The 27,679-nt window shown below is 33.6% G+C and overlaps 1 protein-coding gene across 1 annotated transcript; it reads right to left on the bottom strand.

Moving 5' to 3' along the window:
* Positions 1–15,781: 15,781 nt before the first annotated feature.
* LOC149538222 (subtilisin-like protease SBT4.14) lies at positions 15,782–19,555 on the bottom strand. Its single transcript, XM_089802442.1, has 11 exons — positions 19,439–19,555; positions 19,245–19,348; positions 19,048–19,145; positions 18,786–18,932; positions 18,301–18,412; positions 17,675–18,194; positions 17,310–17,413; positions 16,993–17,217; positions 16,805–16,913; positions 16,447–16,660; positions 15,782–16,329 (listed from the first exon to the last, which is right to left on the bottom strand). The coding sequence occupies exons 1-11, from the start codon at positions 19,553–19,555 to the stop codon at positions 15,782–15,784; spliced, it is 2,298 nt and encodes a 765-aa protein (XP_089658568.1).
* Between the last annotated feature and the right edge of the window lie 8,124 nt (positions 19,556–27,679).

The raw sequence follows: 27,679 nt of genomic DNA, 5'->3' as shown, positions 1-27,679 counted from the left end.
GTAAGTGAAAAGATATCAAATGAGAAGAGGAGACTAACATAATTATACTTGGAACCATAGTAAAAATCAATGACATCAATCCAACCTATTCCCTATCAGGAGATAAAATTTGACTCAGCCCTAATATCATTCAACGTAGATAGCCAACAATCACAAACATTGAATTGGAAGGAGATTAGGGAGAAGAGTGGATCGCCTACTTGAGGGAGTAAAAACATACATGTCGACTTATAATACATGATACAGATAATTAATTTCTATAGTATATAAATGATTTAGGGGTCTTCCCTAAGTCATAAATAAAGCTTTGATGGGGACATTATATGCTAGAAGAATGAATATCTCATACTTATAAAATAGAGATAATTGCAGTCAACAAGCACAACATATAAGGTCACACATGTTATAGTCAAAGGTACAAGAACTCAATAGGCATCAAAATATCCATCTCTAGTATGGAATGGGGAACCATATTTACCAAGGTCCAAGTACCTCTAGGAAGTAAATAGAATTTGACTTCAATAAGTAGACATTATGTACAATTTACAAATGGAGAATACTGATGAAATAATAATAAAATCATTTCCAAAATATTGTTGCCATCTTAAAGTATTTACTTCTATTGTATGAAGTTTAAACTTATATTCTGACTTATACCAATCACTCTATAATCAATGCATATATTTCATATGCTAATATAGTGGATGTAAATGACATAGATGCCAACTTCAAGATTATTCTTGGTTTATCTTCTTAGCAACAAGGGGTGATATTATTGGGAGGCTTGAATAAAGACAAATACATGGAAAATAGATGAGATTATTCAGAAAACAATGTCAACCAAGAAGGTCTTTGAATAAGTTATATAATTCTTAAAGAACGAATTAGAATCCTTGTATCATATCAAGCCTTACAAATGATAAATATTAGAAATAATATTGGTAAGAAATTAACCTAATGTCTCTTAATTCTAGCAGGGGTATTACATTGAAGAACCTAACAAGTACAATTAGTTTGAAGTGAAAAGATCCCACAAATCAAACAGACCCTAAAGGAATGACCTATGAAAAATATTCCTTCTGATTCGAAAAATAGCTCTCCCTAAGTTATGTAAGCTATGTTTTTGTATTTTTCTAGGCTAAAATGATGACTATGAAAAATAAATAAAGGTTCTAAATGTAAGATTCCAATTACCTCTGTATGCTAACCACTAGAGAGGTATAGGTTCTAAAAAGAGAATGGTTGGGATATGGTTTATAAATACATAAATTATTTACAAAAATAGAAATTCATGAGCAAGAGAGGTACATGCACATGTAACATCCCTCATTCAACACCAATCATCTAACAAAAAAACATTATGCAGGAACCTTAAAAAAACATTGTCATCGATCCTTTCCTTCTAGATTCAAACCATAAATAGATTTAGTCCTTACCTAGAATTACCCTCAAATGATGGAGATATGCTTTCTTTACCCTACAACCTCAATTTCTCATTTAGTTCTATTGCTTGGTACCTTGCAACCAAATACAAAAAAATCATGATCAATTAGCATTGTAAAAGATGTTAAAAAGTTTCAAGATATGTTCTAGTTTAGTTGCATTGGTGAGTGTACTATATGCATATTAGGACTATAGTGTTATAATAACAACTTTAAGAATACTAAGATCAACATGTTAGCAATATGGTTGCAATTAGTAGAGATCAATTTTAGTGAATGAAGACATGACACATTTCAACAAAGGAAATAAAACATTACTTTTAATAACTTCAAAATGTAGAATGTAGCAATAGTCCAAATAAGGAACTCAGTGATAGAACTACAATGTAAATAGTGAAGAATCATTGTCTATAGCCACTAGAGAATCTATATGTCTTTGGCTTCTCTCCCTCCCATCTAAAATAAGATTCAACCACTCTGAATCAAGAATACACATGCAACAATGTTCCATATGCATGGACAGTAGGTGGATCTAAAAAAATACACCACGTTTAAATTAATGACATGTATAAAAAATGAAAACATGTTCCATTTTTCAGCTCTACTTAATGTCTTATGCATATCAATTGAGATTGCATATTGAACTAGGGCTTCCTTCTACATTGTCTGAAACCAAGGGTTGACACAGGTAACATCTAATACTACCTCCTTTAATTTGGTCCACTCAAGCATAATATTTTAATTTTTCTTTGAAACACAAATAGTAAAGGATATCCAACATATTAATTTCCAAATTCTCTTGAATATGTTCACTATTAGGATAAACTCACAAATAGAAAAGAAAGTGCCTGATGCAGATGTAATGAAGAGTTTAAGTGTTGCTTCAATTACTTTATATAGCTATGAAATAGAAATAGAAGACACAAATTATCAGTATGCAAAGAAGATTTTGAGAATATCACCAAGTGTGTAATGAGTTCATATGTTCTTATTTCATTCTTAAAATATATAGAAGGGAGTTTCCCCTCCTAAATGTAGAGGAATATCACACTATGAAGTTGTTTATCCTATAGTTGTATTTAGTTTTTCACACTTCCATTGGGCACATTGTCAAGAGTTTCAAAGTGACAAGTCTATTTACCAATAGATAATATTTATCATAGAAGATATGACTATGATTCATTATGGAAATATAGCGATAATAACTAATAGTGTAGACATGCGATGAAACTATAGTGGCAACTGATATGGAGTCTATAGCAATGAACATCATAGACACATCTACATCAGCAATGAATAAATGATAGTCATTAGTGACCATGGTGAAGTTCTCCAACCACTCAATGATGGGACCATATATTGGTGTTTAGTTTTGACAGGTTTAGTTTGAGCTTCACTTGGTTTTGAGAATCCTTTCATATTCTCTCTTTAACAAGGCACATTATCAGCTGCACCAATACCAACATCTTCAATTATGTTCTCTGCCTCAGGATCATCTTCTTCCATGGGAGTATTACCTTCTGCTTCAGAATTCACACCTCCATGTTCCACCTATTCAAAATCCACATTCACTAAAGGAGGAAAATCCTTTCCCCCTTCAATCTGATAATGTTGCCTACAATGTCTTTGAGCTGTTGTGATTAGAATTCTTTGATTCTTTAAGCCCTTGCATTTTTTGCAAGGACAATAACATTTTACATCACCTTTTCTTTTGAACTGAGACCACAATCTAACAATTGTCACCTTATTTTTCTTTGGGTTCATATTGTTAGGCGTGAAATTTCTTCATAGAAAAATATTTGGGCTATAAAATTATATCAAATATAAACATACAAGAATTAGTAGTATCTTGTATATAATCAAAATTAATAAAATAATAAAATATTAGCATCTCTTTAGTAAGGGTTGAATACACACACACACACACACACACACACACACACACACACACACACACACACACACACACACACACACACACACACACACACACACACACACACACTTAAATCCTAATTGAATAAGGTTTTCTTTTTTATGGTGTATGATGGTCCACAATTCTAGATGAGTATTAGTGAAGTTAGTTTCATATTTTTACAACAATGCATCGCACTTATCATTTCAAAGAATGTGTTATCTTGAAGAAGCAATGTTTAGTCTAGAAGTCTATTGCATCTTTCCCTAAGGTTGCATGCAGTAGCATAAAAGTCAAGTTAGGATCACAGAGATTCCTTGGTCTAGAGCCTAAAACTATGTAGCCAATGTTCATATAGTGATAGAGTTTTTATTGTGTTTTTTCCCACATTGAATATTTTTCATTTAGAAATCTTAATATTCTTGTGTGTATAATGTTATATTTCTATTATTTTCTCTTGTACATATAATGAATGGTTAATAAATTTATAGGTTTCAATATATGTTGATTTATTTCCCCAAAGCACCTATAGTTGTTCAAATATTGTGGTGCAAGGGAAGCCCTCAAAGCTCTTAAAGCCAAATACCTCTTGAAGGCCCCCAACATGGAAGAAGGCACAAAGACAAGGCATAGAATTATTGCAATGTTGGAGAGGAAGAAAGGAACATAGAGTACATGGAAATCCATCAAATAAGGAAGGCTTAGTGTAGATTAGAAAAGGTATTCTCAAATTCATAGTGTATATCCTATAAAGGAGATCATTGAGCTTTCCTACTTCCTACACTTTTGAGACATCTTAATACACCAATCATGATTTTCCTATTTTGGTAAATATAAAAAATGATCATGAAAATAATGTGAATTGAGGGAAATAAAACTACAATTCTTAAATAGTGTGAGAAGATGTCTAAATGAAGTATTTGTGTTGAATCTATTTCAACACCCATTTCCATAGTGAGCCGAATAAAACCAATTTCCACTCTCTATTGATCAGAGTGCATAATTGCATCTATAGTAAGCAAGACTTCAATATATGAGTCTACTATTATTTTTCTTCAATGCATCAATATTTTTTTTTCAAACATTTGACTAAATAAATATTAGTTCGCAAAACATGTGCTAGTGTTAACTACATAACTATTTTTTAAAGTGAATTATACATAACATCTTTATATCTTTATATTTTGTGAATGATATTTCACATTCAATTTGTCACCTCCAAACCATCAAAATTTTTGGCTAGATGTTTTTAAACATATTTGTGAATGTTAGACAAAGTTAAGTACATTGTTGGTATTTCATGTTATGGTAGCAATTATGCAAATGGAGAAATCCTAATTATAGCTAGTTTTTTTTAAAGTAAGATAAATGAAAGAAAATTTATCTTGGGAACTATGCTATTGAGGAAAATAATTATAGGTACCTAAATGGAAATTCATTGAAAAATATGCCTCATTTATTTACCTAATTGAGGAGGGAAAATTGTCAAGCTAGGTAGGAGAGGCTTAAAATATTGTATGAATATTCTCATTGTCAAGAGAAATCTAGAAAATGTTGGTGTATGGAATGGAATAATTTCATGTGTCTAAGAGAATTTTTTGAGTATGGCCTTATAGATGTAGTGATTGATAAAGTGTTTATTATACTCATTATCCCTCTAGTACTACTTTTTTTAATTAAGGGTTAACGATTGACAATTTTGGAGATTTGTGGCATCAAGGGATGAAGGATTTTTACAAGTACAAGTCAACTTCTTACTCTAAATTGATGCTCTTATGAGAATCTTTTTTGAAATTTTTGGTTTATATTTATATTTTTCCTTTTGTGTTGATGCTGATAAATTTGATGGATACATGTGTTATGAAGGTAATATTTTGGAGAAGGGTTTGGGGTTTTGCCAAGAGATCAAATATAGATGATTTCTCAACGAGCTAATGAAATTGTGATTAAGAACCATATCGGAGAAACATTATCATCCCAAGGACAATCCATACTTTAAGTTGACCATATTTAATGGTGTTTTATTTGTATAAAGGGAATCATTATCTATAAGAAGCATTGAATCTATGTGAGATTTATGCTAGAAAATATCATATAAACCCTCATGTTATGAAATATAACAAAAAATTCAAAATGATGGAGGATGCAGAGCTTGAATAAGATAAAATTGTGACTTCACAAAAGAGCAACAAACAAATATATTAATTTTTTTACTTGGGTCATGAAGATGTATTGGAATACCTTGTGAAATCAATGAAAATCAAACCATTTCAGGAAAAATGATAGTAAGAAGCCACTTGAGTTAAGAAGATACACAAGAATCCTTCAAGAATAAAAAGATGACACTATTCAAAGGTTTTTTAAGAAAATAACAGAACCCATGTCAAAAATTTAGTTGCAACAATGGGTGTTTGTGTGAAATTTCATATTTAAAAAACTTCAAGCACTCAACTTATCCATTGTTCTTGTATACCCAACATTGTGAGGAGTCACTTCTAGGATCCAAAAAAGGAAAGAAATAAAGGCTCAAGGCTGAGAAGTACATTTATAGAGTTTTTGTGTGGCATAGGCTCAACACATTCCTTCTACACAAATTTACGTATTTAATACAAGAATTCCTCAAAGGCACATAAATCAAAGTAAGGAAATTTTTCCCATGGTACTTCTATATCAAGAAAATAAAAGAATCCTAAATGAATGAATGGATGGAAAATGTCGATGGGGGATGAAGTTGTTATAACACAATTAATCAAAATTTAATGACTTTTAGTTTCCCTTTTATTCTCCAAAAGTGACGTGGGTTGAAGCACTTTCCCTTTCTTGAAGATAACACACAAAAACCATCCCACACACAAATTTGCAATCAACTAGATACAAAATGAAATGTTTAATTTTCATTTTTTTTTGTTTATATCCTGACAACATTAAAATTTCGACAATAAACTTAAGTATTGTCAAAATTTTGATAGAAACCTTAAGTTTCACTAAAATTTCAATGAAGAAACTTAAGTTTGGTTGACATTCTAACCTTATTAGGATCATATTTAAAAAAAAAAAGAATTTGACAAGCTAAACTGGCCCGTCATTGAAAAGTTTGGTAAAAAATGGAGGCCTAATGTACTAGTGCATGCACACAGCTAACAAGTTTCAACCAAAACTACTCTAATCAAACTAGGCCCAACTAAACCAATTTCATTGGAAACCTTACAAAATTGTATTTACTCCAAAATTGTCTCACATGACTCATTTGAATGTAGCTTTTGAGATTTCAATAGCTTGGGTTTGGGGATCCTCAGTTGGAGATGGTAGCTTTTTAATTTTTTTCTTTTGTATTTTTACCATTTTTAAATTTTATTTGTTAGTTTTAAACTTTAATGTATTTATTGGATAAATTTTAAAGTCTTTTTTAATATAATTTAATAATTTTTAGTTGTAGAAAATAATTAATATGAGTTTACGTAGATTTTTTTATTTAGTTAATATGTAATTTTTTAGCTTGGATATATTTCTAGTAACTTAGATATTTACATATGTTAGTTAATTAATTTAGTTTTATTATATATATTTTAAAAGATTTGAAAAATATTAAGAAAACGTTATACAAACACCTGTAAAATCTAACAACAAAAATACTATGAAAACATCACATAAAAACATTAGGAAACATGCATAAAACCATACATAAAACTTCTATATTTTAAAAATTAGATATATACAAGAAAATTGTTACATTAAAACTACTTTTGGTTTAGACTTGTTAGCCATGCACACGTTACATGGCATTGCGTGTAAAAAAAAGAACAAAAGATACATAACCATGTACATTAGGAAACATGCAAAAAACCATACATAAAAAGTGTTATATTTCAAAGACTAGTTCTATACAAGGAAAATGTAACATTAAAACTAGTTTTGGTTGAAACTTGTCAATCACATACATGCTATGTGACATTGCATGTGGACTATGTATGTCAGGCTGAAACTGGTATGGCCACAAGTAGTTTTGATTGGAACCTATTAATTGTCCTCTACTACATCACATCATTGTAGTTTTCCTTTGGTTAGGTTACATGCCCCATTTTCCCTTATTCTTCTATCTCTCATTTAAATGTGCCACTAGTTTTCTGCCATTTACTAAGTAGCAAAAATAGGTCTCCTATCGATAATTCGGTAGTTGGAGCTACTGCATCTCTTTTATGTATATGGCCTTATTTTCCTATATGCACAACACACTTCTCACACCTTATTGCTTCAATGATTTGTTTGATGAGTGATGCAATGATAAATTCTCAAATGCTCTTGTATTTTATCTATATTTTTTCTTATTCTAAATTATATCTACACTCCTCTATTTTTATCTTCAATCATCTATCCATTATAATTTCATGTGATATTTATGATTGACATGTGATCTTGGCTTGGTTTTCACTTTTTGTAAATCTCAAAAATAAAACATTTTGAATCTATGCGATAAGTATTAAGGCAAGAGCCTATAACATAATGGTAAATTATGAGCATCTCATTGGGGGGTCTTAGGTTTGAATCTATTCAAATTTAAAAAATTCTTATTTCCACAAATTATTGTAACTTTTTAAAACATCCTTCTTCCTTTAAAACTAATAGAGTTCATAAAAATGGAATATAAGTAATAAATATTTAATAACAAGAATTCATTTAAGTGAAATGATTAAAATTTAATATATTTTAATAGAAATAGTATTAAATAAGAAATATTAATCACTAATCACAAGTAATTGCAATACTATAACCTAAGACAAATACAATAATAATATTACCATACATAAAACAATATTATTTAAAAAATAAATTGAAAAAGAGAGAAAATAATTTGAATTCAATGATTTCCAAGTATCTTTTAAAGCCTCAATGTAGTTGTTATGCTAGTCCAACCTAATCAAATATGCCCGTGACTTCGAAACAAGTGTAAATAACAAGAACACACGTTCTTAAGAACAAGTTTGAATAACAAAATATAACCAAATACCTATTGTGTTGACACACAATTCATTAGATATTAACATACGAATTGTGTTTCCACACAATTCTTAGATAATTAATATTTACATATTGAAATTTAGATAAAATACTAGCTTAATGACAGAGCATACACACTGATTGGGCTCCTCATAGTGTAATTCCCATAGCTCCAAGTTAGGGCACCTGAAACCAATGTGTTGGTATCCATGGATTCACCTTCAATGGTGACATTATATGATAGTTTCTGGTTTAAAGATGAAAATGATAATGTCTCTAGTTCCACTGTCAAATTGATTCCAGATGATGCACTTACAATCACTTTGTATGTACTTGCTGCAACTCCTACATTAGTAACACTTCTCGGAAACAAAACTTCAAATGGTTTTCCTAGATCAACAAAAGCCATTATTGAAGGGTAGTTTAGTAGTTGTGCTCCATTTTTAGATGGAGTTTCAAGGTCAGAACTGTTGAAATATTTATTGCAGTAGATGTTTTCCACTGGAGCCAAATGCCCACCTACCACCCTTGATGACCTGCACACTCCGTCAGAAATAATGAATGCAGGTAGGTGAGTTTTTCAAATTTGGAAAAGAGGGTGAAACATTTTTTTGGCAAGAGACAAAAAAGAGAGGAATGATTTGATCCATTTGATTAGTTAGTTGGAAGAAGAAGTGATCGGAGCAGAGTAGAGTAGAGAAGGAAGGAAAAGAAGTTGATCAATAGATCCAGTTGTCAACATGTAGAGATAGAAGGAAGTTTGTTTTGTGCCTGCAGTTGCATGTTTTTCTTCTCTTGTCATTCTGTAAGTTCATTGTTTGTTTCAACCTATGAAGTAGTGATTGCTCTAGGTGTTATTGGATGCAGCCATTAGAGCTACATGTTTAAGTTTAAAGTTCTAAGTTTTTATGAGTTTGAAGTTTTAGGGTTTTTTGTGGTTAAAGCCGAATGCTCCCAGACTTTGTAATAGTTTATCATATTTGAATAGCAAGTAAGCAAGCAGGCATACTAAAATCCATTGTTCTTCCTCTATTTATTATTTTTGAGAAGTTTATTGTTGAATGCTTCATACTTTGGCTCTCTAGTTTTAATGGTGAAAAATTCATGTTGTAAGTCTAGTCACTCAGTCTAGTCTTTATTTGGGTTATAACCTTGCAGTTTGAATTGAACTCACTCGGCATTGCTTGTTGCTGAGCTCACTCGATAGTTACTTGTGCCGAGTTTCTCTTTGAGTGCCAAGACCACTTGGCTTCCTCTTGTGTTGAGCTCACTCGGCACCCTCCTGTCACTCGACACCCTCTTGTCACTCGGCACCCTTTGGTTACCGAGAAAAACTTCCACTCGGTACCTTCACATGCTGAGAAAAATTGGCATTCAACACCTTCATGTGTCGAGCAAAATTTTAAGTTTGTGATTTTATTTTTCACATGGTATTAGAGCTTTGAGGCCTCACATCCACAGTGAGTTAGGACATTTTTTTCTAGGATATTTGACATGGTAGGAGATGCAGAAAAGATATGGCAGCAGCCACTGTCCTTCAATGGATAGAATTATGATACATGGGCAAAGAAGATGAAAACCATAATGGTTGCAAATGATTTATGGGAGTTTGTGATTAATGGGTTCAATGATGTGATAGACCCATCTTAGTATGTTGCCCTCTCAAATCCACAAAAGACTCAGTTGAAAGAGTCAAGGAGAAAGGATGCTAAGGCATTAAGTGTTATTGAGGCAGCTATGATAGAAACAATTTTTCCCAAGATTGCAGTAACAAATTATGCAAAGGAAGCATGATATCCTTGAGATGAACTTCAAGAGAACTGATAAGATCAAAGTAGTGAAGCTACAAATGATTAGAAGAGAGTTTGAGAAGCTTTAGATGAGGGACAATGAACCTATTGCAAAGTTCAACTCACGAATCTCCACTTTGATAAATCAGCTCAAATCAAATAGAGAAGAATTATGATGAGCAAAGAATAGTAAAAAAAATATTGAGGAGTTTGCCTCATAAATATGAAAATCTTGTCATGACCATAGAGGAAGAAAAGTACCTCACCACATTGACCATGGATGAGTTGATGAGAACTCTTCAAAGCCATGAGCATCAGATAAACAGATCAACATCTACTTCCTAAGAGTAGTCTTTCAAGGCTCAAGAGAATTCAAAAGGTAGGGGGAGAGGAAGAAATGGCTTCGGTAGAGGCTCAAGAAATAGAGGTCGTGGAAGGAATGGTCAAAGGAATGCTAGTGTAGAAAGCTCAGGAAGAGAAAGCAACCAAGAGGGAACAAACACCTCTCAAAACAACTCTAGAGGAGGTAAGAAGAATTACAACTCCAATAAGAGTAATGTTGAATGCTACTATTGTCATAAGTATGGGCATTATGTAAGTGAATGCTGGAAGAAGCAAGGTGATCAGTCAAAACAAAATGCTAATGGGGCTGATGTGAACATGGGAAATGCAAACAATCCCATAGCCTTCATCATGTGTAACATTGGTGAAGAAGGAAGCCTTGAGGTTTGGTACCTGGACAACAGTTGTAGCAACCACATTAATGGTAATGAAAGTTTATTTTCTTTCATTGATAAGAATTTTAAGTCTGAAATTAAAATGGAAAATAATGGAACCATTCCCATAGTGGGAAAATGATCTATTATGGTATGCACCAAGCAAGGTGAGAACAAGGAAATACAAAATGTGTATTTTGCCCCCAATATGAAGCACAACTTGATGAGTGTTGGACAACTCATTAAAAATGGATATAAGGTGCTGATGGAAAATGATAAGTGTGTTATTCATGAGAAATATAGGAGTAATTGATTACTTGTAGTAGTCCAAATGACAAAGAACCGAATGTTCCCGTTGAGGATAGAGACATGTTTCTATTCTCAAGTTAGTGTTGCACCTCCCAAGCATGCATGTACAATAGTACATCAGAAATCAACTTTTAGGAGCATGATTGAAGACCCCTCCAAGCTTTGGCATCTTAGGTATGGACATCTTGGTTTTGTTAGTTTAAATTTGTTGTCCAAGAAAAGAATGGTAGATGGTTTTCCAAGCATTGTAAATTCATATGACAAGTGTGAGGCTTGCATATTTGGTAAGCAACATAGGCTTCCCTTTAATTCTAAAAATTCTAGAAGGGCTAGAGCACCATTAGAATTGGTGCATTTTGATTTGGTAGGCCCTATGAAAATTACTTCTATTGGGGGGAGTACTTATTTTATGACATTCATAGATGATTTCAGTCATAGGACACGGTGTTTTTTTTGAAGAATAAATATGAAGCATTTGACAAATTTGTAGAATTTAAAGCCCTGGCTGAAAAAGAATGTGGACACTATCTTAAGGTCCTTGGAACAGATAGAGGAGGGGAGTATACCTCCAAAATGTTTGTAAATTTTTGTAGGCAGAATGGCATAAGAAAAGAGTTGACACCCTGTTATAGTCCGCAGCAAAATGGAGTGGCTAAGAGAAAGAACAAGACTAGTGTTGAAATGGCAAGGAGCATGATGAAAGAAAAAGGGCTCCTAACTGAATATTGGGGAGAGGCTGTAGCAACAACAGTTTACTTGATCAACAGGTGTCCTACAAAGTCCGTTCATGACAAGATACCTCTTGAGGCTTGGTTAAGGGGCAGATGGACAGTTGAACACTTGAGAGTTTTCAGATGTGTAATATATGCACATGTGCCTAAAGAAAAAAGACAAAAACTGGATGACAAAAGTGTGAAATGCATCTTCACAGGGTATAGCTCAGAATCAAAGGCTTATAGTTGTATGATCCAATTGACAAGAAGATCATCATTTCAAGAGATGTGAAATTTCTTGAAAATCAATGATGGGATGGATCGATAGATGAATCCTCATGCACTTCAAGTAAAGTGCCTACTATTGAAGAGGAAGAAGATGACATTAGTGATCAACAAGAAGATGGAGCAACAAACATAGATTGTATACAAAGGAAAAAAGGGAAGCAACCCTTAACATGCCGAGCAACAACTCCAAGCACTTCAAGACAACCCCGAGCTAGTATGCAAAATAATAGCAATAGCAATACTGAAAATTCAGATCCCACTCTCGCCTCCCTATTGCCAAGAAAGACTAAGAGTTTAAGGGAAATATACCAAGAGGAAAGGTATGAGGAAAATTATGATGAGAGTGTAAATTTTGCATTATTTTCTCATAGTGATCCAATTTATTTTGTGGAAGTTGTGAATGAAGAAAAATGGTGTAATGCCATGGATGAGGAAATAGATTCTATTGAAAGGAATGAGACATAGGAGTTAACTACTTTGCCTCCTAAGAAACAATTAATTGGCGTGAAATGGGTATACAAGACCAAGTGCAATGTTAAAGAAAAAATAGATAGGCATAAGGAACATTTAGTGGTCAAGGGTTACAAGTAGTAGTATGACAGAGATTATGATGAGACATATGCCTCAGTTGTAAGAATGGAAATTGTGTGTGCTGTCATAGCAATTGCAACCATGTGAAGTCCACCTTCCTAAATGGTGTATTAAAAGAAAAAGTTTATGTGGAGCAGCCACCTGATTATGAAGTTGTAGGTGAAGAACAAATTTTTTATAGATTGAAGAGAGCTCTTTATGGGCTCAAGCAAGCTCCAAGGGCGTGGTACAATAGGATTGACTCATATTTGATGAGCAATGGCTTTAGCAAAAGCAATAGTGAGCCCACACTTTACATCAAGGCAACGAATGGTAATGTGTTGATTGTTGTCTTGTATGTAAATGATTTAATCTTCACCAGAAATGACAATTTTCTAATTGGTGAGTTCAAAGAGGCCATGAAAAATGAATTTGAAATGACAGACCTAGGTCTCTTGAAGTATTTTCTAAGCATAGAAGTAAAACAAATGCATGATGGCATCTTCATCTCTGAAAAAAAATATGCAAGGCAAATTTTGGAGAGATTCAAAATGCAGAATAGTAAGGCAACCCCAACACCAACAATAGTAGGTCTAAAGTTGAGAAAGGAAGATTGCAACAAAAGTGTGAATTCAACACTATACAAGAGTATGGTTGGAAGCTTGATGTATTTGACTGCAACTTAGTCAGACATAATGTATGTAGTAAGTGTGATTTCTAGATTTATGGAAACACCAAAGGATTTTCATTCGCAAATAGGAAAGAGGATCCTAAGGTATGTGAATGGTACCAAGGGATTTGGAATTTTATATACTGCAAATAGTGATTTCAAGTTATTTGGTTACACAGATAGTGATTGGGCTGGAAGTCTAGATGATAGGAAGAGTACTTCCGGATACATGTTTCATATGGAATCAGGTGCAATTTCATGGGCATCCAAGAAGCAACCTATTGTTGCTCAATCTACAATAGAGGCTAAATATATAGCAGCAAATGCAACAGCATGCCAAACTATTTGGTTAAGGAAGATCTTGACAGATTTGAATGAAAGGCAAGAGGATGGAACCATAATTTATTGTGACAACATCTCCTCAATTGCATTGTCCAAGAATCCAGTCTTCCATGAGAGAAGCAAGCATATAGAGATCATATATCACTTCATCAGAGAGTTGGTGAAAAATGGAGATATTAAGATAGAATTTTGCAATTCTGAGCAACAGTTAGTAGACATATTTACTAAGCCTTTAGGCATTGAAATTTTTGTACACCTAAGAGAGTGTCTTGGTGTAGTTGATTTGAATCATAAGTGATCCTTGTTTGTTTGGCTCGGGACAAAGAGGGAGTGTTGGAATATTTATTGCAGTAGATGTTTGCCCTTGGAACCAAATGCCCACCTACCACCCCTAACGACTTGCACATCCGTCAGAAACAATGAATGTAGGTAGGTGAGTTTTTCAAATTTGGAAAAGAGGGGGAAATATTTTTTTTGGCAAGAGACAAAAAAAAGGAATAATTTGATCCATTCAATCAGTTAGTTGGAAGAAGAAGTGATTGGAGCAAAGCAGAGCAGAGAAGGAAGAAGGAAAAGAAGTTGATAAACAGATCCAGTCGTCAAAGTGCAAAGACAAAAAGAAGTTTGTTTCGTGCCTGCAGTTGCATGTTTTTCTTCTCTTGTCATTCTATAAGTTTATTGTTTATTTCAACCTGTGAAGCAGTGATTGCTTCAGGTGTTATTGGATGTAGCCATTAGAGTTGCAAGTTTAAAGTTTAAAGTTCTAAATTTTTATGAGTTTGAAGTTTTAGGGTTTTTTCTGGTTGAAGCCGAATGCTCCTAGATTTTGTAATAGTTTATCATATTTGAATAGCAAGTAAGCAAGCAAGCATACTAAAATCCATTGTTCTTCCTCTATTTATTGTTTTTGAGAAGTTTATTGTTGAATGCTTCATACTTCGGCTCTTTGGTTTTAATGGTGAAAAATTCACGTTGTAAGTCTAGTCACTCGGTCTGGTCTCTATCTTGGTTATAACCTTGTAGTTTAAACCAAGTTCACTCGGCATTGCTTGCTGCCAAGCTCACTCAGCATTTACTTGTGCTGAGTTGCTCTTTGAGTATCGAGCCCACTTGGCTTCCTTTTGTGCCGAGCTCACTCGACACCCTTTGGTTGTCGAGCAAAACTGCCACTTGACACCTTCACATGCCGAGCAAAACTGGCACTCGACACCTTCATGTGCCAAGCAAAATTTTTAGTTTGTGATTTTATTTTTCACATGGTATTAGAGCTTTGAGGCCCCACATCCATAGTGAGTTAGAGCATTTTTTTCTGAGATATTTGACATGGCAGGAGATGCAGGAAAGATATGGCAGCAGCCACCATCCTTCGAAAATAAAACATTTTGAATCTATGTTGTAAGTATTAAGGCAAGAGCCTATAACACAATGGTTAATTGTGAGCATCTCATTGGGGGGTCTCGAGTTTGAATCTATTCAAAGTTAACAAACTCTTATTTCCACAAACTATTGTAACTTTTTGAAACATCCTTCTTCCTTTAAAACTAATAGAGTTCATAAAAGTGGAATATAAGTAATGAATATTTAATAACAAGAATTCATTTCAATGAAATGATTAAAATTTAATTTAATTTAATAAAAATAGTATTAAATAAAAATATTAATCACTAATCACAGGTAATTGCAATACTATACCCTAAGACAAATACAATAATAATATTACCATACATAAAACAGTATTATTTTAAAAAAAAATTGAAAAAGAGAGAAAATAATTTGAATTCAATGATTTCCAAGTATCTTTTAAAGCCTCGAGTAGTTGTTATGCTATTCCAACCTAACCAAATATTCCCGTGACTTCGAAACAAGTGTAAATACCAAGAACGCACATTCTTCCGAACAAGTTTGAATAACAAAATATAGCCAAATAACTGTTGTCTTGTCACACAATTCATTTAGATATTAACGTATGAATTGTGTTGCCACACAATTCTTAGATAATTAATATTTACATATTGAAATTCAGATAAAATACTAGCTTAATGACAGAGCATACACACTGACTGGGCTCCTCACAGTGTAATTCCCATAGCTCCAAGTTAAGGCACCTGAAACCAATGTGTTGGTATCCATGGATTCACCTTCAATGGTGACATTATATGATAGTTTCTGGTTTAGAGATGAAAACGATAATGTCTCTGGTTCCACTGTCACATTGATTCCAGATGGTGCAGTTACAATCACTTTGTATGTACTTGCTGCAACTCCTACATTGGTAACACTTCTCGGAAACACAGCTTCAAATGCTTTTCCTGGATCAACAAAAACCATTATTGAAGGGTAGTTTAGTAGTCGTGCTCCATTTTTAGATGGAGTTATAAGATCACAACTACTGAAATCTCCTGTCACCAAACGCAAAGTGGTATCATTGTAACCCTCCCTGCAAAGCATATCAATGTAATCATCTACACCTGCATCATAAACAAGCCCTGGATCGACTGCCTTGATTGGATTGATCTGGCCAGCTCCATACCCAAATTCTGCATCCGCATTCCCAGGCAATGTTTCATCCATTTCAAATGCTGCATCACAAGTTAAATGTCACATATTTGCTTTTGCAATTGAAACTAGTTATTGGATTATCTATGTAATTAAAATTGGTATAGGAATTGTTTATATTCAAGAAGTCTTTCTTTTACCTGTAGTCAGGAGAGCTGATTTTATAGCTGCAGGAGACCAATCTTTATGATAAGACTTAACAAACCCTGCAGCTCCTGCAGCATGAGGGCATGACATGGATGTTCCTGATATTATATTAAAGTTGGAAAACCTTGTGTCTTGTGGATAGCCAGTAAGAGATATATTTTTGGCCCAAGATGCTAGAATGTCCACACCTGGTGCAGTGATGTCCGGCTGATAACACATAGCCATCATTATCTTCCATTCAACATATATATGGCTTCCAAATACATGATTTTGGGAACATATCATTAATATTGGAACTTTTAATTCAGAATTTAGACTAATGCTATGAAAACAATTTTTTTTGACACATACCTTTAGAATGTCCAATGTAATTGGATTGAAACCTCTCGATGAGAATGAAGCCACTATTGGTGCAGGTTGTTTGGGGGTGGTTGTTTTTTGAATGTTTGCAATTGGAGAGCTGATGAAATGGAAATATCAATTTCATGGGCCACAATATATTTATCTTCATTTAAGATTACAACTTTAGTGGAAGTTACCTGGTTGAGTTGATGTAAGACAACACAGTTTTTGATTGAGTGGTAGATATTATTGTGGCAGGGTTTATCCATGTAAATGCTGTGTCATTGCGTCCATCATAAATTATAACAGCACCAGCACCACCAGCTACAAGGACTGAATAATCTGGAGGAGTGCTAACGAAATTGCATACAACTATCTTTCCTGCAACTTTTGTTTGATCCAAGGAACCCAATAGACAACCACTGAAATTTTTCATAGAAATAAGTAGGCTTTGAGAATCTTGATAGAAACATAGTCTCTAAATTGCAATAGTGAATTAAGGTTTGTTTTTTACCTAGAGTTATCTGGAGTAAAGCCTCCAGAAATATTAGCCACATCCCCTCCATATACCAAAGGATACCATGGTTTCTCCATCGTGTATGTATTTATGGCAATTCCCTATTGGCAATTAAATGTTTTCATGAAAGAAAGCTGAGTTTAATTAGGGAGGATTGAAAATTGCTAAAGAATATTTTTGTTTGTTAAAAGTGTTTGATTACTTTGTAGAAATGTTGGACTACTTTGAAACATCATAAATTATAAAGAAATCACGTTTGTAAAAATAAGTCTACTAATTAATACTTTGAATCTAAGAATCAAACCTTAGCATTTGATGAGCCGCATATAAATATTATTTTCAAGAGAAGTTTAGAACTTTACCTCTACAGAAATGTTGTTTCCCAGAAGAATTTCAGTGTCCATCTTGCGATCAATGGTACTTGCTGCAACAGTTAAAGACCAAGGAGAATAATTCGCAACAGTTGCTCTAGAGGGTCCAGAGTTTCCAGCAGAATTGGATACTAGAACTCCCTTCTGCATTGCATGAAATGCTCCAATGGCAATGCTATCTTCGAAGTAGTTGATAGGAAAAGGATATCCAAGTGACACAGAAAGAATGTCGACACCATCATAGATAGCATCATCAAATGCTGCGAGAATATCAGCATCACCACAACCACCATCAGCCCAACAAACCTTGTACATAGCAACCCTTGCACCAGGAGCTCCACCTCGGCCTTCCCCTTGAGCAATTCCATACAGACTTGCATTTTTTATAAAGTTTCCAGCAGATGTAGAGGAGGTGTGTGTTCCATGCCCTTCCCCATCTCTTGGAGATGGATAATCTCCTTCAGGTGGAATACTAGTGAAACCACGGTAAAACTTTGCTCCTATAAGTTTTCTGCAAATTCAATCAACATAACACAGTTTAATCTTCCTAGAGAGATCATGGAAATCTAATTATACACAAATATAGGAATAACAATATCAAAAGGAAAGAGTGTAACTTGTTGCAGGCAGAGGCAGGAAAATCTGATGATGTCTGACATCCACCCCTCCACTTAGAAGGAATTGGAGCAAACCCTGTGTCCGTAAAGCTATCTGACTCTGGCCATATTCCTACAAAAATATCAGCACAGATGTTAAAAACTAATGATTAAATCATCATAGCATTAAACTCTCTCAAATAGTTGGTTTTCAGTCACTTTCTAAGACATTTATTGTTCATCTAGTTACAAGTTAAGCCCTTAACCATGGTAGTAATCTTCTGTAAATATCAACATTGTATTATTTTCTTAGCAGTACAAAATCTATCATTTAACTTCTAAATTCTATCAAATGGCTCTTCTTAAATATCACATACCAAGAAACAAATTCAAGTTGGAAAAAATAAGTCAACTTAAACTATTTAACACTTCTTGTCTAAACATTAAGTTTTAGTATCTAATGTTTAAACCATCCAAGTTTAAACTCTGTTTTCTAACAAATTTACCTGTGTCCAAGAGACCAATAATGATGTCGCTCTGAAAATCCAGACCATTGCTCTGAGCAGATGCAGGCAAGCCAACGAAATCCCATGATCTTGTTGTTAAGGTTTGTAACTGCTTGCTCTCAAACACCGAGACCACACCATCCATTTCTATAATTCAACAGAATGTAAAAACATATGAACACCATGCATACTTTATATATATATATATATATATATATATATAAACAAATACAAATTTAAACATAAATGTAAACCAGCTTACTTGAAAGCTGCTGAACATGGGACGGAGAAAGTGTAGCTGCAAACCCACCAAAGCTCTTTCCATAACTATACTTCAAAGATTCCATGGCTGCCTTGGAACTTTATAACCAATATTACAATATATTAGCTAACAAAAAGTACTATTCATTCCAAAAAATCGCATAACATGAAATTAGAATATGGCTAGCAAGTAATAACCTTCCATATAAAGATTCAAGCATTTCAAGGTACAAGGTAGCAGGTGCTTTGTCAGAATTCCCACCATATTTTGACGGAATAGCACCCATGTAGACCACATAATCCTAATTTGACACAAGAATTTAGCCATCAGTAAACATTATTGACATGCTCAAGAGTTAGTAAAACTAAATACTTCACTGGTTTATCATTACCTTTCTCATGTCTTGCTCTGGAGATTCACTAGCTTTACAAAGCATTTGAACATGTGACATTGTCAGAAACATTAAAAACATGGAGAGGAGAAAATGGTTTGTCCTCCGGATTGCCATTGCAAAAGATCAAATGTTATTATTGCTTAAAACGAATTGATAAAACTATATTCAAATAGGACATTATTTATAGAGGCCATTGTTGGCATTCTATTTCAATCCTCTCTGACAATGATTGACAAAAGAATTTGTAGACGACTTATTCATTATTGTGGCTTTGTATCACGAATATGGCGAAAAATTGGATATTATGTTTTCAATTGAGGTCGATTCGTTATTTCGCTTCTATTCCATATTTTAGGAATATTTAGTAAATAGCAGACATTACAAACAGCCAAAATCCAAACATGCGAATGTTTGTATTAGACTAGAATATTTAGACGACCAATTCAGACACAAATTAAGGTTTTGAAATTAAATTTATAGTTTAAAATGATTGGATTTTTGACAAGGTGAAATCTTTGTTCTTTCATATAATTTTAATGATGGGTATTTTTAACATGCTGCAGTGTTAAAAGTGATTGACAACCATTTTCAAAGATTAACTAGGTATCATTTAAAAGTGATTGACAACCATTTTAAAAGGTCAACGAGGTATCATTGGTATGATTTCTTATTATTTATAAACTAGCTTTTATATATATTTATACATATATAAAAAAGCCGAGAGTTATCCTTCTCGAGGCACCTATTACATTTAGATTATGAAAATAGGTGCCTCGAAAAGGATAACTCTCGGCTTTTATATATATATAGAAATATATATAAGCTAGTAGCAGACGCGGCACACAATTAATAATGTTATTTGTTTAAATATATTATATTTATTTTTCTATTATTATTTTTATTTTTAAAAATATTATTTTAATTTATTAAGGTTATTTAATTATTAGAATTAATAACTTTAATTATTAATAAATATTAAAATAAAATTTGGCATAATGCATTTGAATAATTAATTTTGAAAGACTTGATAAAATGTTAATTTTTTAAAGGGTAAATATCAATTTTATATTTTTATACATTTTATTATTAGTTTTGATGATTGTGCATAGATAATATGGCATCTAACATATGAATGAGAGCATAAATTTTATACATAATATACATATCAATGTCAGCAATTTCATAAATATTATTATTAGTGTTGATGATTATGCATAGAAAATGTAACATCAAATATCGTAAGTGTACTTTTAAACATCATTTGAAGAGTGGAATTTATTTATTTATTTTGTTGTTCATAAAATTCACATAGATGAAAAAAATATGTGTTCATGAGTTGAATAGTGAAAATGACTTATTCATGTTGTTGTTCATAAAACTTACATAGATGAAATACGAAATATAAGCCCAAGTAGAAGTATTCAGATGAAGTATAGGAAATATGAGAAGAAACTAAAAAAAGAACATTTCTCCATAATGATGTAGCTGCATCACATATTCCTCAGTGATAAGGATGGTGTTGCGACCTTTATTAGAGCAATGATCGTGGTAGACTTCTTTCATCATTTCTGGAAATGCGTCTGTTTTTGTAGATGTGTCACGTATAACTTTGACAACATCTACCATTTCCATTATTTCTAATTCATCAACAGTATCAATTGACAATGCAACGTTCTCCAAAGCTTTGATTATATGTGAGCACGATTCTCGGATTATTCGTTTACATTTATCTAAATCAGTCTCAAAGAAATTATTTGAGGTTATGGAAGCAGCAAGACTCGTAACAATGATATTTGACTCTCCAATAGAAGAATCCATAGCTCAAATGATATGCTGCAAAATTTTAAACAAATATCAATATAAAAATATATAAAACCATTATAAGATATAATCAAATATAGAACACACAAATTAAATCTAGCACTTATACTTAAATATAGACCAAATAAAGTCAATACAAATAAAGTTTAGTTCACTAATTTTAAAAGTATGAAACAAAATCAAATTAATATTGGATGATAATTAGAATAAGTAAATTATATTAATTGATTTTTTTCTTTCAAATTATATAATGAATCTTTTATTTAATAGTTTAAATAAAGAAAAGTTATCCATTATATTGTCATCAAATATTAAGAGACATTGAAGCAAAAGTAAATATAATTTGTAAACATAAAGTGATATCATTGAATGAATCAGTACAATAATTACTTAAAACATAAGTACAATTAGTTAAGATATAATTATTACTTAGTACATCATTACAATTAATTAAGATCTATAAAAATAAAATATCATGAAAAAAAGATAGGATTTCTCAAAATAGAATAAATTAAAATGAAGAAAGTTATTTTTATCATTTATCATTGTATAATAGAGACATTTTTAAAACATGGAATATAGTAGGAAGTGTTACAAACAAAATACTATTGTGTCCAAAAAGATTTTTACAGACATAAAATTTAAGAATAACATATCACATCAACTATCTTCAAGGCGGTCTGTTTGGATTCCCCGAGGGGGTCTTGGTTTCAAATGTTGGATTTTGAGAGTATCCCTTTTCGTTGCAGGAAATGCCACTTGACGGGTCCCGTTGCTGCTCATTGTGTCGCTGGGAAATCCAAACCCAGGCGTTCCCCCTCTTGGTGGACTGGGGCCTCCTCTGAGCATTATACGGTGAAACAATCCTCAGTTGCTCCTGCGGTTTCAAAGGTTGAGGCTAGTGTTCCTTTCGTGTCGGTGGTTGCGGAGGTTGCTTTGGCGTCTCATCCTGTTGATTCGGTGGCTGTGGGCAACGTTCTTTCTAAGCTGGTGGTTAAGGATTTGGTCTCCCCCTTGCTTTGGTTGACCCTCCTAGGGGTCAGTTGTCATCTGTCTCTCATAGGGTGTTTGTTGAGGCCTCTGCATCCCTTGGGTTCCACGGGTCTTTGTCCTCTGAGGATTGGGTGACTGAGGCAGTGAATTTTGAGGACGGTTGGATTGCGGTTAAAGGGAAGAAGGCTAAGCCTTCTGCTCCCCCTTTAGATATGACCCTTCGGTCGTGTAAGGGTAACCTCATTTTAAAAGGATAATATTTTGTTCCCTTATGCTGACTGGTTCTTCTGGGTCGGTGTTATGGTCTTGTCTCTGGTTTTATGGTATCTGGTTTGGATAGCCTTCTTGGCTGCTTTGCTCCAATCTGTTTGTCCTTTCAGATTCTAGAGTTTTTGGTTATTTTTACTAGTCATATCTGCTGGTTTCAGGTCCTTGCAAAACCTGGTTTAGTTGTTTGGCTAGTTTTAGGTCCTTTTAAAACCTGGTTGTGCTTGATAGTTTATCTTTCTCTTTGATGTAATGGGTTTCGAGGCCCCTTCAAAACCTGCTTTTACCTTAATCTAAAACTATCTTCAAGGCGCTTAAGTCTATTTTCTTCATCCTTGCACTCAAAAATTTTTCTACCCTTTTTCATTTTCTCATAATGATCATATGTGAAAGGAGGCATTATTCTCAAACACTGGAGAGATTTTACATGTGAAACTACCACAAATGTCAATCCTGCTCTTTCTCTTGGTCCTATATCAATTGTTGCTTTGGGAAGAGTCAATCCCTGAGATTTGTGAATAGTCAATGCCCATGCCAGCCTCAATGGCAGTTGAAGTGTTCTACCCTTCTGTATTGGTGGTATTGGAATTATCCTTAGATTATGATCTTCGAATGGTAGTCCTCAATAACCATCAAACTCAACCATCACATATGTTGGAGGCTCAGGTGGAGCACTGCTTTTCTTGTAGACAATTTTTCGAATGTAACCAAGAGCCCCATTTACAAGACCAACCTCTATCCATACATTTGAAGTTAGCATGACCCTTGAATCCTTACATATTAGCAACTCTAGATCAAGCACATCGTTTGAACAATCATCTATTGTGTTAATAGTACTTGCTTTTGATGCAACACAACGTGCAACAGGATGCTTCAATAAATGTAGCATTTTTTTTATTATGAGCATGAACATTTTAATTTGTTGAGAACAAATGAACATCATTATCAAATTCAAAATTTGTTGCAACATCTATGTTGATAGGGGTCCTTGACATTAGCAACCTCCAATCATCAATTTGTGGGTTTGCATCTCTTAGATTCGTCAAAAGTTGTCGAAATCTTTGTTGGTCAATATCTTCCCCATCTTGTCTAAATATCTTATCTAATGTGACAACAGTCTTGAATTCTTGCCATAGCAACTTTGTGCGCTTATTACTGTCATATGCTGCTCTATCACTGACAGGAGGCAACTGGCCCAAATCTCCCACCAATATTATAGATACACCTGAAATACAATTGATGAAAATAATTATTTTAAAAACTATGTATTAATTCATAAATTTGATTCAAATATAGTATATTTCACACATGAGTTAGCTATTCATGATGCAAAAATAGAATCTTTACCTCCAAAGCTTATATGTGCAGATTGTGGGAATGCTTGGCGCAGTCGTGAGTTTATATTTTCCAACATGTTTTGACCAATGAAGCTCATTTCATTAATCAAAATATATTTTATATGTCACATTTCTTCTTGAAAACTTGTGAGTCTTGCTCCTTCCAGCTGAGAAAAATCTCTTATTGGTATCTTCAATTTTGAATGAATTGTAGAAGCTCCTATATTGAATGCTGCAACTCTTGTTGGTGCAAGTAATAGAAGTGGAGAATGGGAGGGCATTGCTACATTTTGAAGAGATTGACTAATGGCACCAATTAGATATGATTTTCCTATTCCTGTTGTTCCTTGAATTATCAAAAACAATGGTTTTGCATTTTGATTTCTGTGGTAGTGCATCATGATTATGTTGACTACCTTTTTTTGTTTCTCACCAAGGGTCATGCAGTTTATGCATTGAGGAATTTCATCATAGATAAGGCACCCATGATTCTTCATGTTACTTATGAAATTGATTGCTCTGGAAGTGTACTCTTCTCCTTGATAATCAACATACCAATTTGTTTATCTATTAACATCTCTTCTCCCCAACATGTCTATTTCTGAGAAATGTATATTTTGACCTTGGTGCAACCTAGACATAATCTCCCATTCATGTTCTATATTATTTTTATGAACATCTTCATTGTCTTCAGTTTCAGAATCATTTGGGTTTCAACATTTTCTGCAAATATTGTACGTTGAACATGCCAAGGGTTGTAAGTGAATGTCTCCCAATGTTGTATGATAGAGGCATCATCATGACCAATATCTCGATCAATATCATGGAATGAATTGTAGAGAAGTAACTTTGATAAAGAAAACTTGATCCATTTACCCGACTCACGTGAAGGGATAGATACAAACCTAGGAAATACTCTGACATTGCAGCTTTTTCCCTAGGCTCCCATTTGTTGTCTCTTTTTCTCTTAGGATTATATATCCATGATCTAGCTGCATCAATTAATGTAACACCTTCCATACATAATGGCCTTTCTTTATAACCATCAATGAAAGATTTTTTTTGTTCTTCATTATTCTCTTCATCATTTTCATTTTCATTATTTAGAGTTACAGGTTTGAACATCTCAAGTGAGACATTTAGATTGACAAATCTTCTACTACACTCCACTAATGGAAGCTCTAATAACATATGGCAAGTTTCTTGAGCACCAATGTCTCTTTCTACAATTGTCTCAGTTAGAAGCCTCCTATATGCTCGTGCTGCTAAATCATCTGGATTTTCCATATTGGATAGACGCATCAACATTTGGTGGTACGTTTCTGAGCTTTTCTTTGCTTTTGCTGCATACTTGGCAATATATTTTATGACAACATGTTTGGGAAGAATAGGTTTCCAATCTATATTTGCTCTCCATAATTGAATTATGTGGTGATTATGTGAATTGACTCTATCATCATTTCTCATTGGTTCAAATTTCTTTTCCCCTATTTCCATGTCTTCATATAATTTTGATCCCCCCAGGTTTAATGGCCAGGGAGCATTATACCTACACTCCATGTAAGAAATATTATATTAAGCCCTGTCATTTTGTAGTAATTATTTATATATATTTAATAAATATTCATTGGGACAAAATAATTAACTGCAAACCATATTTCCCTTTTTTTTTCGTAGGCATGCACCCTCAAAAATTGTGAATCGCTCCACACAATTTAATATTTCCTCATAGTCACGGTCCAAATCCACCTCTACAACTTGTCTTGTGTTTTTGAGACATGGATGTTGTTGAAAATTGACTAATGCCTACAACTGAAGGTAAGAAAAGATAAGTGCTAATTAATATTACATTACATGAATACATATAAATATTTATTAACATGCCTATATATTTCGTTGATGAGGATCATTTATAGGGTTCCATGCATGAACAATGGAGTGAAAATATCTTTCAGCACTTCTTATTTCCTCCTCATTTGACCAGTCAATTTTATCCACATCAGGTGCTCCTTCAATCCATATGAATCCATGTATGTGCGAGGACCCCCTATGTTTCCATTCATATCTACACCAAAAGTCCTTCACATTCATTCCCTTTTCTAAACATTGAGTTTCTTAAGTGCATATAGTGTGCAACTATGTGAGGATAGTCAATAATATTTTGTCTTCTCCAATTCTGAGCTTCTTGTGGATTAGTTGGCATTGTTCCTGGCATAAGTGCATGCAAATCAGGCCAATACATATTTGCTGCACTTAATGTGAAAAATATTGTAGGAGTACCAATTTAATGAAGCAAATCTGTCAATTCTGCACAAGATTTAGTCCAATATGACCGTGTTCCCCTTAATGATGTCCCAAACTACATCAATTTATATGCTAGATTGGAGTGGGGTGTGTTTTCCATATGTTGTCGCAACTCATGGATGGTAATGGGCATGTCTTTAAAGCTTCTTTTCAAAAACACTAATGATGAGTTTTGTGCATGATGTCTCATTATCATGTTCAATACAAAATTTCTAAATTTGGGATGTTTGCCAAAACGATGATCCCTATAATGCATCAAATGTTTCACAAATTCGTGAAGATAAACCCGCCACAACCGTGGCTCTAACCAATCACAACTTCCATCAGGAAACAATGTTGGAAATGCCATATCAAGTAATCCTAATGTGACATATTTATTAATGGGAGATACACCTATACTTGGCCAATCTATCAATGATGTTTGATTCACATCAGGATTATTGACCCATGCACGAATAAGTTACATTTCTTTTTGGGCATTAGGTGGTCTTGAAGCCATTGATTTTGTATGATCTATTATATTTCCTTCATCTGACTCCATGACTCCAACAAAAACAATCTCATTTGCATCTGAATCAAATTCCATATTGACTGTCTTTAATCTGGAAAAGATATTTTCATCTACATTTCTAGGTAGATCATTGAGAGCATTTTCATTAATTTGGATATTTGAATAAAATTTATCATGCTCTACTTTTTATTTGAGTGCTTTGTAGACACGATCCCTATTCAGAGTAAAGTTATAGTTTGTTCCACGTTGATCTCCTCATCTAACAATAATAATTGGCAAATTATTTGTTGTGTGTGGCAATATATTGGAAACATGTTCTATATTTTGCGGGAAACTTATTTTATGCCCTTTATATTTATATTGACCGCTTGTTGCATGTGTAACTTGAAGTATGGGGCCGACACGTGCAATTAAAATTTCCTCAACTTAGGTCAAGTTCGCAAGCTCCTCAGGTTGTGGCCCTGGACACGTGCATACTAGACCTTCTGATGTACGGACCACTTTCATTCATAGATAGCATTCCTGACAAATATTGTTGGTCTAAAGAATAATTTTGACAGCTGAGTGTCAATACACTTAACCATTTTTTAACTATATAGTGCCGAGTGATATCAAGTGCCGAGTTATTCAAGTGTCGAGTGATATCAAGTGCTGAGTTATTCAAGTGCCGAGTGATATCAAGTGCCGAGTTATTCAAGTGCCGAGTGATATCAAGTGCTGAGTTATTCAAGTGCCGAGTGATATCAAGTGCCAAGTTATTCAAGTGCCGAGTAACATAAGGTGCCGAGTGATACAATTTTGTTTAGGTGCCGAGCTATCTAGGAAACAACATGTGTCGAGCATCAGTAATGCTTCAGGAGCCGAGTAACTCAGGATATCGACATAAGAGTTTGTAATTGCACAAACTATGATGTAAACCATTTTTGTAGCTGACATAAGGTAAATCTCGAATGATCCAGAGATAAGAATGAATCTTTTACATTTCCTATGCAATCTGCATGCAGC

This window comes from Cupressus sempervirens, chromosome 9 (genome assembly GCF_028749045.1).
Source record: "Cupressus sempervirens isolate cs-2001-9-10 chromosome 9, ASM2874904v1, whole genome shotgun sequence".
Classification (NCBI taxonomy): domain Eukaryota; kingdom Viridiplantae; phylum Streptophyta; class Pinopsida; order Cupressales; family Cupressaceae; genus Cupressus; species Cupressus sempervirens.
The sequence above is the reverse complement of the archived record's forward strand: the minus strand, read 5'-3'. Positions and strand labels throughout refer to the sequence as shown.